Source organism: Anas acuta, chromosome 5 (assembly GCF_963932015.1).
Source record: "Anas acuta chromosome 5, bAnaAcu1.1, whole genome shotgun sequence".
NCBI lineage: Eukaryota > Metazoa > Chordata > Aves > Anseriformes > Anatidae > Anas > Anas acuta.
Genome location: NC_088983.1, coordinates 26,444,062 through 26,462,101, shown reverse-complemented (window position 1 = coordinate 26,462,101; position 18,040 = coordinate 26,444,062). Strand labels below are relative to the sequence as shown.

At 35.8% G+C, this 18,040-nt stretch overlaps 1 protein-coding gene across 3 annotated transcripts in view; it reads right to left on the bottom strand.

The window, feature by feature from the left end:
- BAZ1A (bromodomain adjacent to zinc finger domain 1A) overlaps window positions 1–18,040 on the bottom strand; it is a 61,031-nt gene that overhangs the window by 22,288 nt on the left and 20,703 nt on the right. The window contains exons 5-16 of one of the 3 annotated variants that reach the window (XM_068683352.1): window positions 14,524–14,625; window positions 13,127–13,214; window positions 12,277–12,411; window positions 11,559–11,661; window positions 8,906–9,072; window positions 8,034–8,129; window positions 6,136–6,274; window positions 5,539–5,685; window positions 2,572–2,667; window positions 2,220–2,444; window positions 1,425–1,590; window positions 1,047–1,160 (exon numbers count right to left, since the gene is read on the bottom strand). In XM_068683352.1, the coding sequence (XP_068539453.1) occupies window positions 1,047–1,160; window positions 1,425–1,590; window positions 2,220–2,444; window positions 2,572–2,667; window positions 5,539–5,685; window positions 6,136–6,274; window positions 8,034–8,129; window positions 8,906–9,072; window positions 11,559–11,661; window positions 12,277–12,411; window positions 13,127–13,214; window positions 14,524–14,625 (1,578 nt within the window). The remainder of the gene's footprint in view (window positions 1–1,046; window positions 1,161–1,424; window positions 1,591–2,219; window positions 2,445–2,571; window positions 2,668–5,538; window positions 5,686–6,135; window positions 6,275–8,033; window positions 8,130–8,905; window positions 9,073–11,558; window positions 11,662–12,276; window positions 12,412–13,126; window positions 13,215–14,523; window positions 14,626–18,040) is intronic. The other 2 variants (XM_068683353.1, XM_068683354.1) reach the window with 2 other exon arrangements.

Here is an 18,040-nt window from a genome sequence, read left to right as displayed (position 1 = left end):
CTATAATGCTGCATATTTTCTTTAAAAAAAAAAAAAGTCATAATATATTAAAAACACCATAAGAAACCCACTGAACTGAAACTGGGAAGTTCCATATTGAAGACTAAAACCAGAAATTCGGTATTCACTCTTGCATTTAAACACCACTACTATAATCAGCCTGTTTGGTGTTTTCCAAAGGTACTTCTACTAAGCCAAATTATGTTGTATTTTTAGTCATGAAAAGAATATATATCCCCTCATCAAAATATATACTACTTTATATAGTGTTTGTTACACATTTTTCTCCCTAATCCAACAAATATGATCCAAAACCAACAAAATTACATGCAACCATTACAGGATAACATTTTGCACAAACACACACACCAATTATAGCTTCAGAAACAGCACAGATCTGTCTCTGGCCCTTGCTTACCTCTTGCAAGTAGATTTATTTAGCTAACTACCCTCCTCAAGTAGGTAGGGATACAGTGTACATTTTTTTTTCTGGAATCAAAACAGTTGGATACACACGAATTTTACCTCCTAAAATCATACAGTTTTAATAACAGAACAAAAACTTTGGTTCTATGGAAATCACATGGGATAGCACAGCATTATTTTTTTTTTTTAAATGCTACTAAATTTGGTTTGTAAACTGTTATGTAAGGTCAATATTATTTAGTTCAGATCAGGCCAATTCTTCAAATTAAAAAACAAACTAGTATGGGTCTCTTATGAGGATTTTCATAGTTATGAAACAGGTAAGACAAGTGGTGCAAAAAATACAGATTAGATTTTGGAAGTTCCTTTTATCAGCTGGTAAAGCTGTCAAGCTTTCAACAAAGTTATAAATATAATAAAAATTAATTTTAAAAATAAAATTGCTCTCATAAAATAATTCTAAAACACTAGGAAGAAAAAAAAACACAAAGGGCTATATACTTTAATGAATATATAGCTTTATATATGAACAAGTCAATAAAACTAGATAGGCAAGATCTGGCCATGTAACTGAGAAGTGCTGTATTACAATGTACCACAGTAATACCACGTTATCATACCCAACAGATACTTCTGTGGCAGGATTTTTTTGCTCTTCTTCCTTCAGCTTTTCTTGTTTCTCTTTCATTTTTAACTCTTGTTCTTTTAACCTTTCTTCTTTCCTCTTACGTATCCTAATAGTAAAAAAAACAACAGAAAATCAGTTGCAATTAATCTAGTATCTGATCTGGCTACATCTTTTTCCTTTACAATATCATATAAAAATAACAGTAAAGTGGAAAAGCACAATCCTAAACACAATGAAGTTTCACTGCTCTATAGGGTCTCAAGAAACCAGTATAAGATACAAACAATTAGGTTTTTTTATATGCCTTTTGCAACTGAAGATTAGTCTAATTTGTGTCAACAATGTTCAGCTTCCTGTATCTTAGTTCTACCTTGCTGCTGCCGCCTCTCGTTCTTTGCGATGCTGTTCTGCCTTTAATTCTCTGAATTCCTGTTTTGCCTGTCGTAATACATCAACAGAGTCCTCAATGAAATCTCGAGTGGAGACGAGAGTCAGAAGTTTCCCACAGAGGGCATGAAGGATCTTCATCTTTTCTCCTAATAAAATTCAGACCAACGTTTACATTTCATTATGAAACCGATAAGTAATCCTTACTCCTATACACTTCAGACAGAAGCATGTAAAAACACTCCCTCAAAAAAGCAAGTAGTCAGAAGTCAAACTATTGTAGTGTAATAGCTGCACTTGCAAAGAGGCTTTTCTTGAAATGGCAAAAAGATCTTTGCTCAGAAATGGAAGTCTTAGCTTTTATTTTATCAACTTCTAGCATGGAAAAGAACTAAAATGCAATATTGCTTTCAAAGCAGAGATGAAAGGAACAGTAGATAACCATTTTTCTCCATTCACAAATAAACAAAACCCAAAATAGAATGGCAACAAAAAACATGGGACTGAATCAAATGCTCAGATGTTTCTCACATAGAGCCCCTTATGACAAGTAAAACTAACCTTTTTTTATAGGCTTATAAAAAGGTTCTCAGACATAATAAGATGCTACCTATGCAATTTCTGATCTGGTGAGACCTACATGACCCCCCAGAGATCCTTTCAGACCTAAAATACTCTATCACATAGTTAACTTTGACCACTATTGATCTTAAGTTACAAAAAAAAATGATCACTTGACAGGCAGTCTAATCATCCCTAACATCTATTGTCTTATTACCTGGCAACAAGTCATATACTGAGGTACTTGAAAGTTTCTTCAAGAGACCAGGATTACTTAATCGCAGCTCCATGCAAGCATCATCAGTAGTATCAAACCCTCCTCGTTTCTGGTAGCGATATTTTGCATTGGCTGATGTTACATCGGCACCTGACGCTAGAATGTGAAGTCTGAGAATCTCAGAAAGAGTGCAGCTATCAAGATCCAAGTTTTTCAAATTGCAGCCTACAGTTGAGAAGAACGAACAGTTATTTTATATAGACATTTAAATGCATATACAAATACAAACGTGCTTTAAAATACAGAGTAAAACAAGAACAGTAACAAAACAAGAAGTGAAACCCACACATACCCTGATGTAACTGGGGCCATGCAGCTGCCAAAGTTGCAACTGCAGACAGTGCAGATTTTGTGGGGTCTGCATCTTCATCCAAAGCCTCTGTTAAATCTTTAAGGAAATAAACACTTTATTCTAGTGCAAGTTAAAACTTGTACTGTGGAAGGGAGGAAAGCAAGCCATTTTTTAAAGTTGCAGACAAAGCGAGAAGAGGCCCGATATTTACAAAAGCATGAATATATTCAAAAATCAATTCAACATCCAAATTAGAAGTAACGTATCTTTAAATGCAACTAAAAACCCAACTAATAACTAAGGACATGCACCACATGCTACACACTATTCTCCCAGTAGTACGTATGTAAGCTGCTAAAGCAACCACAATGCACAAGACATGCACAATGGCAACATAAGAGGCAGTGAAGAAATGAAGCAGGAAACACATTTGAAAGCAAAAAAAAAAGCAAAATGCAAACACACCTTCATTTTGTTCCTTCAAATGAACTGTTACTTCTTACCATTTAAGTTTTAGGAAAGACCATCCAAGCCAATTAGACATTTTGATGCTGGTTATCACCATTCACTGTATACTTTTAATATGCAACTTAGAGATAACCTCACTGTTCCGCACAAATATGATTACCAATACTTTAAAAACAAACAATATTTTGCCAAAAGAAGCAGCTGCAGTTAATAAGTAGCATCACATATTAGCAAACTGACAAGGAAAGCAGGGGGACTAGAAAGCAGAAACAGCAAAATTCCTGTCTTTTAGACAGAAATTTCCTTTGCACTTACAGGTATTTCTCCAGAGGGCTGGCAGATTTGTTTGCAGCGTTATATGTTGTTCCAACAATTTTACTTTATTCAGTAACTGCCTAGTGAGTTGGACCTAAGTCACCAATTGAACAAAGAGCCACAAATCCAAACTAAGACTACATAAAAAGCAAGTCCACAACTGAGTCTTGAATGATGATTAATGTTGTTTGAAACCTGTTACCAAGGCATCGCAAAATTAATCTCTCCATTTCTCCCTTCCATCTTACCTATCTTGTAACACTGTTTGAGAAAGTACTATACACCAAAACCCTGCACCCATGATATTTTCTGTCACAGAAGCACTGCCTGCACAGAATGTAAGTGAGCACACATTCATGCTGACTATTAACAGTCTGGTTAGCCAGAACCACAGAGGAGAAAAAATCTTATTCTTTTACAGGAAAGAAGCTTCTAAACAGGAATTACAAAAATCGAAAGTTCAAATGTTTAAAGTGAAAGTAGGTAACAGAGTGCCCTGCCCACAACTTCGCCAAACTAGAAATGACGCTGCATGTTTTTGCAATTGCGAGCCCTATGTAGTAAAATCAAACACGAATTACATTGGATTTTCTTCTACTCATTCCTGTGAACATGGAATTTCATCAACTACTCTAAAATTATCTCAATAAAATCTTCATTTATATTGCCCAACTCATGCTCCCAGTACTTAAGAGGTAAGTTTATATAATTACTATTGAATTTAGCGGTTATAGTGCAAATTTCTTAACTCTGCATTTAATCTGTAACCTTACTCAATTAACAAGAGCAGTCTCTCTTCCTGAATACAGCATCCATGTCTTACATAATGATATTTCATAGATTGGACATAAGTACAAAAGTATTGCACAGTTTTCAAGGGAGGAATTAAAGGAATCATCAAATCAGACAGAAAACACTCTTATATTTCCACCTAACTCTAATGACATAAGACTAGAAGGAAGAATCAGAGCTTCTCTTTAACTATACACCAAGTTTGACAGTCCATAAACATCAGACCTGGTGGACAACAGCAGTGTGGCAATAGCTGTTGTCCCTTTCCACCAAGCACTGCATGAAGCAAGAGAATTGGGAAAAGTCTGAGACCTCAGATTCAAAACACAGAAGGTACATGCAGCAGTAGCATTTTGCATTTTGAATATTTTGAGTTTTTTCCAGGCTTCCATTCTGGTGCTTCCTTCTACCTCCTCAATCATATTAACACATTGATAGACTGTCATTTTTGAGATGTTTGATAGATGGATGAGCATAATGAAGAGCTAGGATCAGTCCCTTGATCCACAGAAAGGCTTTAAATAGCTGAACTAAAACAAGCAAGGGAGAAGTGCCTTGCAAGGGCATGATCAGAAGACTAAGTCTGTGTTATTGACAAACCCTGGGAAAGCACCCTGGGTAGCATCAATAGAGTACAACGCTCTGCCGAATGAACCTTAGAGCATTCACAGACTACTGGCTGAATCACTGATCTGCCCCAACACTACACTGGAACAGCTTATTAAGGATGCAGACAAAACATTGTTTACTACATAAATTTGGAATAAATTCTGTGCTTCCTTCTGAGTAATGTTTATAGTATACTGAATGCTTGTAAAAACGTGTGCAACTTTGAGCCTTACCATGAAGCCTAAAGACAGCGACACTGGAAATCTACAAACCCAGTAAGCATTTCATCACTGTAACTTTACACTTGTATGTCTTGAAGGATGATGGATATTGAAATCTCCATTATACACCAAAAACTTCCCAGCACAACTAACTAGATACAGACATTTTTTTCCTAGGTAAAGACCTTTGAAAAGATTCAGGAAAATAACTCTTTCCTGACCCTCAGGAGAAACATCTAGCAGTGCTGAAGGAGGAACAGCAGGAAGACAAAGGTGAACGCAAGTTTCCTTCACCTCCAAAGCATAAGCAGTGCTGTTAAATGCTTATTATGCTTTACTGGATACAACTGAATGAGCTTGCTTTTTCTATATTTTCCCCAGCCCCCACCCTCTATGCCCAGTTCAGATCTTTAATTTCAGATAAGTGAAAAAACAAGACCATTTATATACAATATCCGTGCATAATAAGATGAGGTTAAACAAGGAAATGACACAAATCATGCAGTTTGAAGTTAATTCAAGTGAAATTTCATTTTTTCAGGAGTAAAATTAAGGATCTGACCTTTGGTCTCAGCATCAGCTATTTGATCTTTGGCCACTTCCTCCTCCTCTTCGGCCATTGCCTGAAAGATGGCAGTCAGGAAGAAAAACAGCAATTCACATAGTGGGCCTTCAGTGTCATTTCCTACAAGAGCTTCCTCTAAAACTTCTGTGAATAAAGTTTAAGAAGCGTCACTTTTGCCACAAAGTTGGAAAACAAATTACCTACTGAAGAATGTAAACATTTTTTATTTTTCCTTCAGGTATGACAATCAAGTTACTTTTCCATAATTTACTGCAAATATTCCTAAGGCGATGCTGTCAGAAAGTGCTGACCGAACAAGGTTATTTTCTTAATATACAACTCCAAGAATGAAGTACCAGGAGACATTCGTAATGAGTGGATTAACAGCTTCTAATTGAAATTAATTTTCTATTTATAAACACTGCAGAAATTGACTATGAGGAGAAAAATTGATTGATACGCATGTGTAAACACGAATTTATTAAAGCTGCATGGACAGCTTTGTAGCAGTGGTGTAAGGGTGCACCTAAAATGGTCAGTAGGAGAAAGGACACCACAGAATTGGGGCACTTGGCCACATAAATGACAACTTGCCTAAAGTCACTCCTTCAGGAAATTCATCTTGAAGATCAAAAAGTTCACCAAACGCATATAAAAACTCCAAAACCATCAGAGCATCACCAAAGATCTCAGGAGGAAGTCTTGTCTTCACTGGCATCGGAACAGGAAGTTCCTGCAATCCAAAGGGAACAACTTAATATTGTATCTGGTTCCTGCAGAATACACAGGGTGATTAAAAACAGTCTGTGATTCTACGGAATATATCTGTTGGACTTTGTTTGCTTATATTTTACTGGAAATAGTTCTGCAAGACAACCTATTACCATGGTAACATCTGTTTAACACTTGTAACAAAAAACAGAACAGTATGCAACTTGGACATAAATCTTTTGTAGATACATAAGTTATTTAACTTCACAAACAAGTAATTTTTTTGTCATTGTTTAAAGGAACTCAAATCCACAAGTTAAGAACAGTGTGTGTAGAGATATTTCCTTTAAACTCATAATATTCCATAAAACTTTGACTTTAAAGGTTTATGGAATTGTCCAGACAAGCAAAAACAAACATTCTGAGAAACTACTCATCACTGCTTGCAAAGACAAGCTAACAAAAACCCACATACATATAAAACACACCCATATGATACTAGGATACACGAGGTCATGCCCAGTGACTGCATGTTCTGGTATTTGTCTTTTTGCCTTGGTAAGGCAGTTATGATACCTGAAGACATTTCAAAGGGAGTTGATAAAACTATGTAACAGGACCACTTAACAGACACTACCAAGAACTCACAGACAACAGTGTCTAACTCTTTGACCTTCAAGTTACTATCTTGATGCAACTTTTCAAGGTTTGTCTTCACGTAATGGTTCTCAGTAGACATAGTCAAACTACTTCCAGAAAGCATGACTCCTTTCTCAGAAGTGGTAGTTCACAAATACGAATGAGAATACGTGGTATGATGCTTTCGGAAGAACACACCAAGCATTTCATCTGTCTCCTGAGAAGGGTATTTTTTGAGAAGCAGTCTGTGGATAGAACTGTCTTATTGCTTCCTCAGCCAGGCTCATCTTTATATTCTCAGTTTTCACTTGAAACAGCAGCACTGTTTTGCACAGCTTCATCTCATTATGACAAACCCCTTCACTTTTTTTCAGTTTCTTCTTTTCTATACTCTAGCTAAGTTTTCATTCCTCTTCAAAGGCCTATTACAGCTCAAACTGCAAACATATTCAATGTTTCATATATTCATATATTCTTCCCAACACATGCTATCATTTCAATTACTTTACTATTTTTTTTTTTTTACTATTACTTGTCCTCTTTGCTTCTATCACCTTTCCCTATGAATCTCAAGCTCATCCTTGCGTTTTTGACAATTTTGCCTCCTTTTGCTATGTCCTGCCAAAATTTATCATACAAAGTAAAAATTCATGATAAACATATAATAGCAGACAATCTTCTATTACGTAGAACCACACTACTCTTGTTTAGAACATTACCTTCAGGAGGCAAATTCTTTTTATTTTCTATAGGTTTCCAGTATTATCCAGGAAGATTCATTAAACAAGCATATCTCTAGATATGTACTACAGGTAGTAATGAACTAACATCCTTTGTCTTTTCCATCCAGACGTGTGGTTTCTTCATTACATAGATCTGGTAAGTAACTCAGGCTTACTCTAGGTGAACTCATGTTGCATAATTTTAAACAAAAAAATCTTAGAAATATATCTGTTCCACAATAAGACTAAGAACAGCCTATTAAGTTTTTCTGGAGTGCAAAAATGCAGATACACACCATCCTTGTAGCATCATCATTGGGAAACATGACCACAGCTGATATACATCTACCTCTGTTTAAAATAATCTGGCATGGAGACCCTAAGAAGTATGAGTTTGAGCTATTCCAAATTCAATCATACCTTAAGATCATCACACTCCATATCCTCTCTAGGCTTACTCCACTGTTTAAGGTATTCCACATATCTTCTTTTTTCTTCACGCAGCTTCTCTCTCTCCTGAAAAAACAGTCAGAACTGTATTGAAGATACAGATGGATCACCCTACTACAATTTCTAAAACTATGCCATTTACTGTTTCCATCACACTGAAAAATAAAATCAAACCATATTTCATTAGAATAATCGTATCACTTATGTTGTATAAGATTGTTTTAAATTGTTTTAAATGTTTAAATTGTTGCAAATTGTTTTAAAGTGAACTTCAGTAATGCTTTGCTAGATTAGACTTTATTTCATGTGTTTGATATTGAAAGGAGGCCCACTGAAGGAAAAAAAACATCTGAAATAAGAGTATTCATGAATGTTGCCCAAAAAAGACCATCAAAATATATATTGATGTGGCTGTGGCAGAATATAGTGGCATAAACAATTTATTCACATTCAAAATGACAGAAGCTTATTTAGCAATTTGAATCCAGAGAGAAACCATGAGGAAATCCACATCTAATACGCTGTGAATCTGACACAGTATGACGTCTCTAAACTGACGACAACCATCAGATCAAATGCTATTATGCAAAATTGAAAAAAAATCAAAATATTTCTGAAGTACGTACAAAGTAACTTTCTCCAGTTTGTGATATTAGTTCACAGAAAGTTTATCTATAAATGCAGTTCCCAGTATGTCTTACAAGTATCTATTCTTCTAAAGCTGTATTTCTAGGAACTCAAAACAGTTAATGGAAAATAACTAGAAGCAGATAGCAACTAAGGAACAAGTTAGGAAACCACCATGCTGTTCCTACATGAAACATATACCACAAATGCATTACTTTTTCCTTTTCAATTTTGAGCCTCTCTTTCTCTTCTTTCTTCTTCATCCTTTCTTCTTCCACAATCTTCTTTAATTCCTCTCTCTTTTTTTCCTTATCTTCTTTCTCTCTTTTCCTGGCTTCCATAGCATTTGCCTTCTCTCGTTTTAATCTAGCTTTTTCAAAAGCTATGCAGGAAAGAAAAAAACACTTATTTACAAAGTGTTAATTTTATTTAGCTGTGCTTAAATATACTGATCTTTTTATAATTACCATTTGAAAAAGTTATTGTTTTGAAGACTGAATTGTTTCAGAAATTCAATCACTTGGAAGTTCTTTAGAGAATCAGAATTTTAGGGCTTAAGTATTATACATGTTTTACAAGGTTGTCATCACTGTAATAAAGTCAACTTTCTCTGTTCTTAATGAGTAAACAAATGTTTATTACTTATTTTTTTCTATCAAAAAAACAAGGATGACAACAGATTCCAACTGCGTATAATTACAGCAGTGTATTTAATAACATCTGCCTAATAAAACCATGTCATAAGTAGTAATGACACAACCATGAAATACTTGTGATAATAAAACCCTTTAAAGTGGTTTTTAAGTATTTAATATAGTTATTACTGAAAATTCAATACATTTCAAATCTAGTTAGTACTTGAGTGTTTTTTGTGCAAGTTTTACTTCTGTTATACAGCTTAAGCTGAACTTTAGTTGTTAATAAATGTTATTGCCTGAGGAGATCCAGATTTTCTTGTAGCTGTCTGTAGGAAAACAGCAAGGCACGTACTTCCACTTTCTGTGGATAGACAATATCTGTAAACTGCCACACAGGCTAACAAATAAAAAAAAGAATCAGCAGCCTTACCATTTTAATAGAATAAGCAAGAAGGCTAGAATCACAAGTGAAGAAAATGAGAAAAAGATCCTTACTTTAATGCAAAGCGTGTAACACTGGAAAAGTTTCCGATTCAGTTTTCCTGTAAAATTCTGAAAATAAGCTAGATCGTTTTTACAGCAAGGTGTGGGACATAACAGTAGTGACTCTCGCCCAGAAAATAAAAGCAATGATGCTCATTCTCCACAGTCTTCAACATAACAAGAAGGTTAATTTTCCAAGGTACTTGGTATTTTGCTACACCTTTTCACATTAGTAAAGTGCTATAAGCAGCTCTTTTTAAGAGACTTCATGAGTCTTACTAATTACCATTCCAATTAAGTATTATTTACAGGTAAAAATATTCAGCTTAATATTCAGTTACACTAACAGTGCATTTGAAAGTGCATGTTTAAGCTTATTTTACAAATGGGATCATTTTTTAAGAAACTGGTATAGTGTCATACTTGTTTCAACAAGAAAAGATGCAGTTCTTAAAAAAATAGTTTAGAGTCATGGGACAACAGTAGGCTGAAAATGAACACACACAAGTGTGACAACGTGTTATTTAAGATTTTTTTTATTCCATTTGATTCCTTCATTATTTTGTGTCCCCAACAAAGCTCAGAAAGCTTTTTACCAAGTCTGAATATCAACCTGCTACAAGAGCTTTTTAGCCAGGTGGCAGAAAACATTAAGAATACATTTGGATCTCCATGTCAGGCAACTTATTACAAGACTGGTTGCTCTGTCATTGTTTGAAACCAAATGTTCTAAGAGTTTTGGGTTCTAGCATCTAATCAGATAACAAAGGTAAAATTAAGCCAAAGCACATCTTAACTAGCCTTCCAGAAGCTGCGGTGAGTGCCACACAAGAAAGGAAGCAGCTTTGATGGTGTTCCATTATTACCTTATTCCACGCGGTCAGTTTCAGCACATAAGAAATAAATGTCAGTTGTGCAAAGATGGGGACAAAAGATTGCAGAGCCCCTTAAACCCTAGCATCCTCATCTGCTCGGAAGGAAAGGCCCTGATCAGCCACATGCAGCTTTGCAGTTTGTCCAGTTAAAAGCAAATAGTGGACTCCATAATGTCCATATTAAAACATTGTATGGCAATGGAAATAAAAGACAGAAACCACAAGTTCACTGGACTATGTCCACAGCTAAAAGCCTCATGAAGGAAAATTGTGCTTATAATTCAAAAGATCATCTCTTTTTTTGGGCAAGGAGATGTTCTTTACTATGTCTCCACAAGAAGACGTGCCAGTTTACCTAGTTAAACCCACAGAATAGGTATGTAGGTCCTCTTATTGCATTTGAAACCCAGTTCAAATAGATCAGAAACACATCAAAATTAAGCCAAGAAACACTTCTTCCGTGATTCGTGCTCATTCAATTAGAAAAATGTTGGTAGTTTTTCTATTTACAGATCTTCCTCAAATCACATATCAGTTTGCATAACTCTGTGCTTTGATACACATTCAGCAGATAAAATTTGGATTCAGAAGATATGCATGGATTTCTGCAAAACTTTATTTTGCTCCTTACTTCTGAGATAGAGACCAACATAGCTGGACTGCAAGCCTCATCCCCTTCCACAGTTTAGTGAAATAAATAGAATCAGGAAACAATTCTAACCACTGAGGCATCCCTTGCAATCCAACTGTGACAGTACATTCTTATTACTTTCTCCCCTTGAAAGGCGCAATCCAAAAATACTCTTATTATGGCCAGCTCTCAGACCTGCAAGAACAGGTTCCACCAGTCACAAGACTAAACCTCAACTTACCCATGGCTTGCATACCTTCTTTTTGCCTTTGGAATCTCGTCTTCTCCTTTGTTACTTTATTTTTGTTTCCTTGGGTATTTTGTTTAGCTGCAATGTTGTCCTCCTGATAAGACAGTTGGGAGAAGGGAGTGGGAAGAAAGAATATAACATCTACAGTGAAATGACCTACAACAAATATTCCCATTTTTTCCATCTACTCTCTAAAACAATTAGAACAGTAACAGTTTATCAAATACATTGACTATTCAGAAATCCTGTCTTGCAATGGAAAAGAAATATAACTTTCATTCAGCTTTCTTTTTAAATAAAAAAAAGATTAGAGCATTAGGCTTTGATGTGTGTAATTGCAGGCAACTGACAAAATAGTATCTGAGAGTATGAATTCTGTTTTCAGCAGATTATTTATTAATCATTCCCAGAAGGGACAGGTACTCCATATGCTTTCACAACACACTGCAATGCTAATTTCTTGATGGGATTGCAGAAGTAAGAATGACAAGAATGAGAAGATAAATACAGAGTTTGTTCTCTCTCACAGGCTTAAATACAAAGCAAGCTACTTCAATAACAATTATGCAATATTTCCCAATTTATCCTCAAAGAAAAAAAATGTCAACCTTAAATTCCAACTGTTCTGAAAGTTCTCAGAGAAAACGGAAGAACTGAAGTCTACACTGATTTGTCTCGATCTAAAGTGTAAAATTTTGTCATTACTTACATGACTAATGGACGCCTTCTTTGGAGGTCTCCCTCGCCGTCTGCTTGCTGGACTGAAGATAAATGTGGGTGGATCATCAGGAAAGAAGTAGGAGAAATGTTGTTCTGCTAGATTATATTTTGCAATTGATGTTGCCTTAGTAAAAGAGATGAAAACAGTACTCGCTGTGAGATTGTTACCTTTTCATAAATATAAGTTAACTAATGAATCAATCATTCAAAGGACTCTAAAAGTAACTAGATTCATAAGTGGTTATCTTAGTGTAAGAAATAAAACTGCAATAGTATAAAGGTAGAGTTGATCCATCAACAGGATAATAAAGTAAGAAGTACACATTTGAAAAACAGAATTCGGCCTAAGTTGAGACTTAGTTCAGTATACAGCATTTCCACAGCTAAAAGCATCACAGAGTAGTATTAGCTTACTGTATCAAAACTGAAATGCATAGTTTTACGTGACTTAGAAATACTAGCTGCATACCTTGGTGAATGTAAACAGACTAAGCAAAAAAAATACATTATCTACACGTTTCTTTGCTTTATGTAGGTAAGAGCTGCCATTTTCATTCAGGATCTTTTCTAAACTGGTAATTAATGAAGATGTTACAGAACTAACTTCTGACTGGTCTACAGGCAACTACCATGTTGTTTACAAGCAAAAGTTAAAAAAACATTTATAGGAAAAAAAATACAGTATTCTTCATTTTGGAAAAATACTAACAACATATACTCAGAATAAGCTAAATTCAAATGTAGTTTAAAAACTGAGTAACAAGTAGAGAAGTGCAAGAAAGGACAAAAGATTGGTTAAGATCAATATTCTTTCATGTAAGTCATTCCATCTTACTTACCTTAGTTTTAATGACTCCATCATGTGGTTCACAGTGTTGTTTCAGAAAAAGTTTAAGTCTATCACGAGAAAAGAGATGTTTCCTCCGGCTGTTTTAGGAAATAGAGGTAATATTATCAACTAACAATGTAATCATTGTTTAAATGAAGCTGACAACATGTGCAAGAACTCGTGTAACTGATCACATGATTAAGCTTTTTGCAATTTTCTTAATTATAAACTACACCCTTACTATTTATGCATATTGAAGCACAAATATGCATCCATAATTTCTGTTTTGAAACTCCTATTATGTCCTCTGTCTTACACATACACACACCTCCACAGCCTATTCAACTTCTCTAGATCCTCCACAAACATTCCATACAAACAGTGGCATTTATATCAAAATAAAAGGAAAATCCCATTGCTTTAAATGAGAGTACAAAACAAACATTAAGAGAAAAAGAGCACAAAAGCGGTATTCACACCCCCACAAATGACAAGATAAGGCACGAAAGTCTCAAGCCAGGAAATGTGAGAGGTGAATTCTCAGTTTGGTCAAGCTGTTTAACTCCTCTCTACAGGGCAAGTGGACACTCTAAATGCTTCCTGGAATTTCAGGGAATCTGTACTACTTCACAGAAAAGAGAAAAACAACCAGAATTGCTGAGCTTATAGAAACCATCTGGCTGGAAGTACCCTGGTATCATAAAATTCAGTAAGTGCTTAAGCACACGGAAGAATATAGATGATTACCTGAACAAGGGCTAATTACATCAAGTGACTTGCCCATTACACAGGAATAGTTTATGAAAAAAATAATCCTGATTCATGTTGGAACAAAATTACTTGAAATCCCTGATATTTTTTTCAAAGCATCCACATTATAGAGTTTTAATACACAATCTACTCTTAAAAAAACATAACTTTTTGTTGAACTTCGTTGAAAACAAGTGTTATGTTATTTTTAAAATAAAGTCTTTGCGGCTTTCTATTTTATAATAGTAAAACAATCATTGTTATAATGCCTGCTTCAACACTTCAAACCAGTATCATAACAAAAAAGATTTCACAATGCCAATATTTAATAAATGTTACACAATAGAATTCTCGAACTTTTTTCACCTACTTCATTCACAGCAGTAGGGACAGGTATTATTAGCAATAGCAGGTCTCATCCTTATGCCGGTAAAAGCCCAGATTTGAAAAGAACTGGTTTATGCATTAGAACTAGTAAAACTTAGAACGCTTAACACAGAAATCTCAAGAAACACAGTAGTTTGTTCCAATACCTCTAATTAATAGTTCTAATGTATTATGATAAAATGACATTTCACATCAAAAATGTCTTCTCAGTGATACAACTCACACAGTTGTTGTAGAAAACCATTTTAACTTTCATACACTAATTTTTACCTCAGCTGAGATGCTTTAACAATAACAGATTCATACAGTTCTTTTTTAATAGGTTGAACTTTGTATTTGAACAAAGAAGGATCAATTATGGCTTTCTTCTTCCTAAAAAAAGGTTAAAGAAAAGTTAAGTTAGCTACAATCACAAAGTATTCATTTTTATTCTACATGTTATATGTATTTGTATACATACACAGCAGAACACTTTAGAATACCCAAACAGATTTAACAGAGACCATTGGTACCAAACTGGACCTGTTCACTCCTGCCAACTTTTCTGCTACTTGTTTTAAATCAAAGTCAGTAGAACTGCCAGAAACAGGAAAGAGAAATTTTTGTGGACTGTACAGATGATTTGTTGGGACAATCAATTTTGCTCTTCAGAATGTCAAACCCATCTCTTCATATTTCTCAGAGGTTATTTTGAACCACTGGCAGATACAAATCTTACCAATCCTTCGATTGCTTTGGCATGGTGACCACGTGGCCCTGCTGTATTATATTCAGACAGCATAACCTTAAGGTAGCCATTACCACAAAATGGAGACAGATTAAAACATATTCAGTCCAGGATATGACCCCCTTGATATCCAGTCAGAGTCTGGTTGGAGCTACCTATATGCTGCAGTAGTCACGGAACTACAAAAGCTGCAAGGGAAAATACTTGAAGACTGATAGCAAAACGCTGGTTATACCACTCTGGGGAGAAGACAACTGCAGTTAGAAACAAAGCCTTGACTTTGAACATTTTGGTGAAGGCTTTAAGCTGCCTTAAAGCCAGTACTTCAGTTTTTCCTTACAGTAGGTGGTAGACTTAGACCTACCATCACTATTATTAGACCTGGGATGAAAGAGCAAAAGAGAGAAAGAAAATAAGAATTGAAGATGAAACAAGATTAATGCTACTGAAGATACTATATAGTTTTATTGACAAGCCATGACTACACCTTTTAACATACTCTTTTCATATTTTTTTTCCCCAAATAAGGGCAGAAAATTAGGATGAAGACCATAAAAGAAAAAAAAAATAAATCAGAATGGTGAGGTACCACTGGCATTATTTCCAAAAAACTCAGTTACCTCTGTTTACATTCCCAAATTTGGGAAAACAATTAACCATTCCACAAAATAAAGATGATACAGTCACTTCAGACTGAATAAACAACTAAATTTACTGTCACAAACTAGCTGGCAAGCCAGTAAGATTTGTTTCTAGTAGTTCTGATGTTGATGGTTCAGTTTACCCATAGCCCTTCCAGAGGGAAGGCCATGAATTAAATGCAGCTGATATTGTATAATCACCAGCACAAGCCCCTCGATCTGTCTGCTGCTGACAGGAAAGCAAGAGCCTTACCATTAGCACACTGTGACAGAAGTCTAGCAGTTGGAGGTATGAACACGGCTTTTGTATCACCACCACTACTCTCCTTTGTGTCAGAGGATTCCAGGCCATAGCATCAACAGTCTAAGAGCTAAGTGGACTGCTACCTTTTGCTTTGTAACTCAGGCCTTGCAAGGCAGCCTGTTTTTCTAAGTACAGGAGTGAGACTGTTCTGGCCTTTCTCTCCCCATATAACCTAAGTTTTTACTGCAGAACACAAAAAAAGCCACCAGGAAATTCCCCCCTTTCTCCCCCCGAATACTTGACTATTTCTGCCCCAAGCAAACACGAGTCGGGTCAGAGAAAGGTTGGGATCTCTAATGACATCTATTTTCAGTTAAGATTCTCTAGCCTTACAGATTCTTTAGGAAAAATATTTGCAGATGGCCCATCAATCTGTGCTGTGCTCCCCTCCCCCCCTCCCAAATACACCCAGCATCTGCTGCACCATTGTTTGGAGGCACTGCAGCTTTGCATGGAAGGTGGCTCTCAAAACCTGGGGATTTGTCTGCAAATGGAGACTGAACCATAGTTCTGAGTACATCGACCTGACATTGGTCCCAAGGCTAACAACATCCACATTCTCCACATCCAAGGTTCCCCTCAAAAAACAAGATACAGCCTCGCAAGGGTTAGATCTGCTAAACCACGTCATCCATTAGGGTGAGATGCTAATATACAAAATCTGACAAGGCTCTACTTTCAGATAGAAATATTATTTGCCAAACCTGCAAAACCTAAGTTGCATATACCCAGAAACTAATCAGAATGCTAATGCATTTGTTATTAAAATATTAGCTCAAAACTTTTCAGTAGGAATTTTAAAGCCATAAGAGGTTTACACTTAAAGCTTGTAGAATACTTTTATTTATTTATTTATTTTTAAAGGCATGGCACAGAACAGTGCCTCAAAAACATACTCTTACAACTTCTCTTGCTAAGAGAAAAATGTTTTCTTCCCTTCTCTGCATTGCCAAAATAAGTAATCAGGTGGGGAAAACCAGAGACTGATAGCATAAGACTGACTTACTAACAGCTCTGCACGCTTAAAAATGACAGCATTATAAAGTGATCAGTCCTGCAGCCAGCTCTGTGTGCACCTGCAATATTCCAACAACCTCCTTTCAAATGCCATATGCCTTGCGGAACAGAAAATGCATTAATTTTCTCAAAGACGTAGCACCTCTTCATGAACAATTCGGACAATGCCTTCAGAGGACAGGAGAGAATTAAAAAAATAAAAAGTTATCCTACACTACTTTCTTAGCCAAGTGAGGAGCTACACCTTAGTTATTCAAGGCATGTCAGGCCACGGAAGTCTTAACACAGCAATCAATAACAGATTAACTTCTGCATCTATGTGATATCTCAAAGTCACTAACAGTTTGGGTGAAAGCTGTATGTTGCTAGATACAAGACTAGGCCCATTTCAAACACTCCTCTTTCATCAACATTGTGCTTGCGAAGCCCAGAAATCTTTCCTCTCATAGTGCTATGATAAGCCGGACACGAACTCAGTTACAGGTCACTAAAGGGATATTCGACTTTTAACACTCCCATCATAGACCAAAAGCTCTCTTACTCAATGTCACTAAGCTACTGCAGAATATATAAAATTCCTTGATACAAGATGCATGCTTTTTCATTGCACCTAAAATTATAATCAAATCAATGAAATACAGTGGTATAATATTTACACACACACAAAAAAAGCTGTATAGACTTATATTTTGGACAATCAGGACGACTATGAAAAGACTTCAGTTATAACAAAATCATGTCCTCTGAGGCAATCTCAATTTTGAGTGCCATTATGGGATATTTACAGATGAAGTGATACATCATGCTAACTAGTACTGTAGAATTATAGTATAGAACTGCATTTTCCAGAATATAGCAGCACGGGTTCTTTACCACAGAGAGGACCAGTGACAGGCATACATGGCTCTTCCAACACGTTTCAACACAAACACTGTCATTCCAAACAGATTAACAACAATTACTCTGTAGGTACTCAATTTCTCATAATACACAGCTCCCTGGCTGATTATACGTGGCATAACTGGCATGACAGAGTAAGACACCTGCGAACGTTCAGCTTGTCACTTGCAAGCTGGCTGAATACTCACGATCCATACA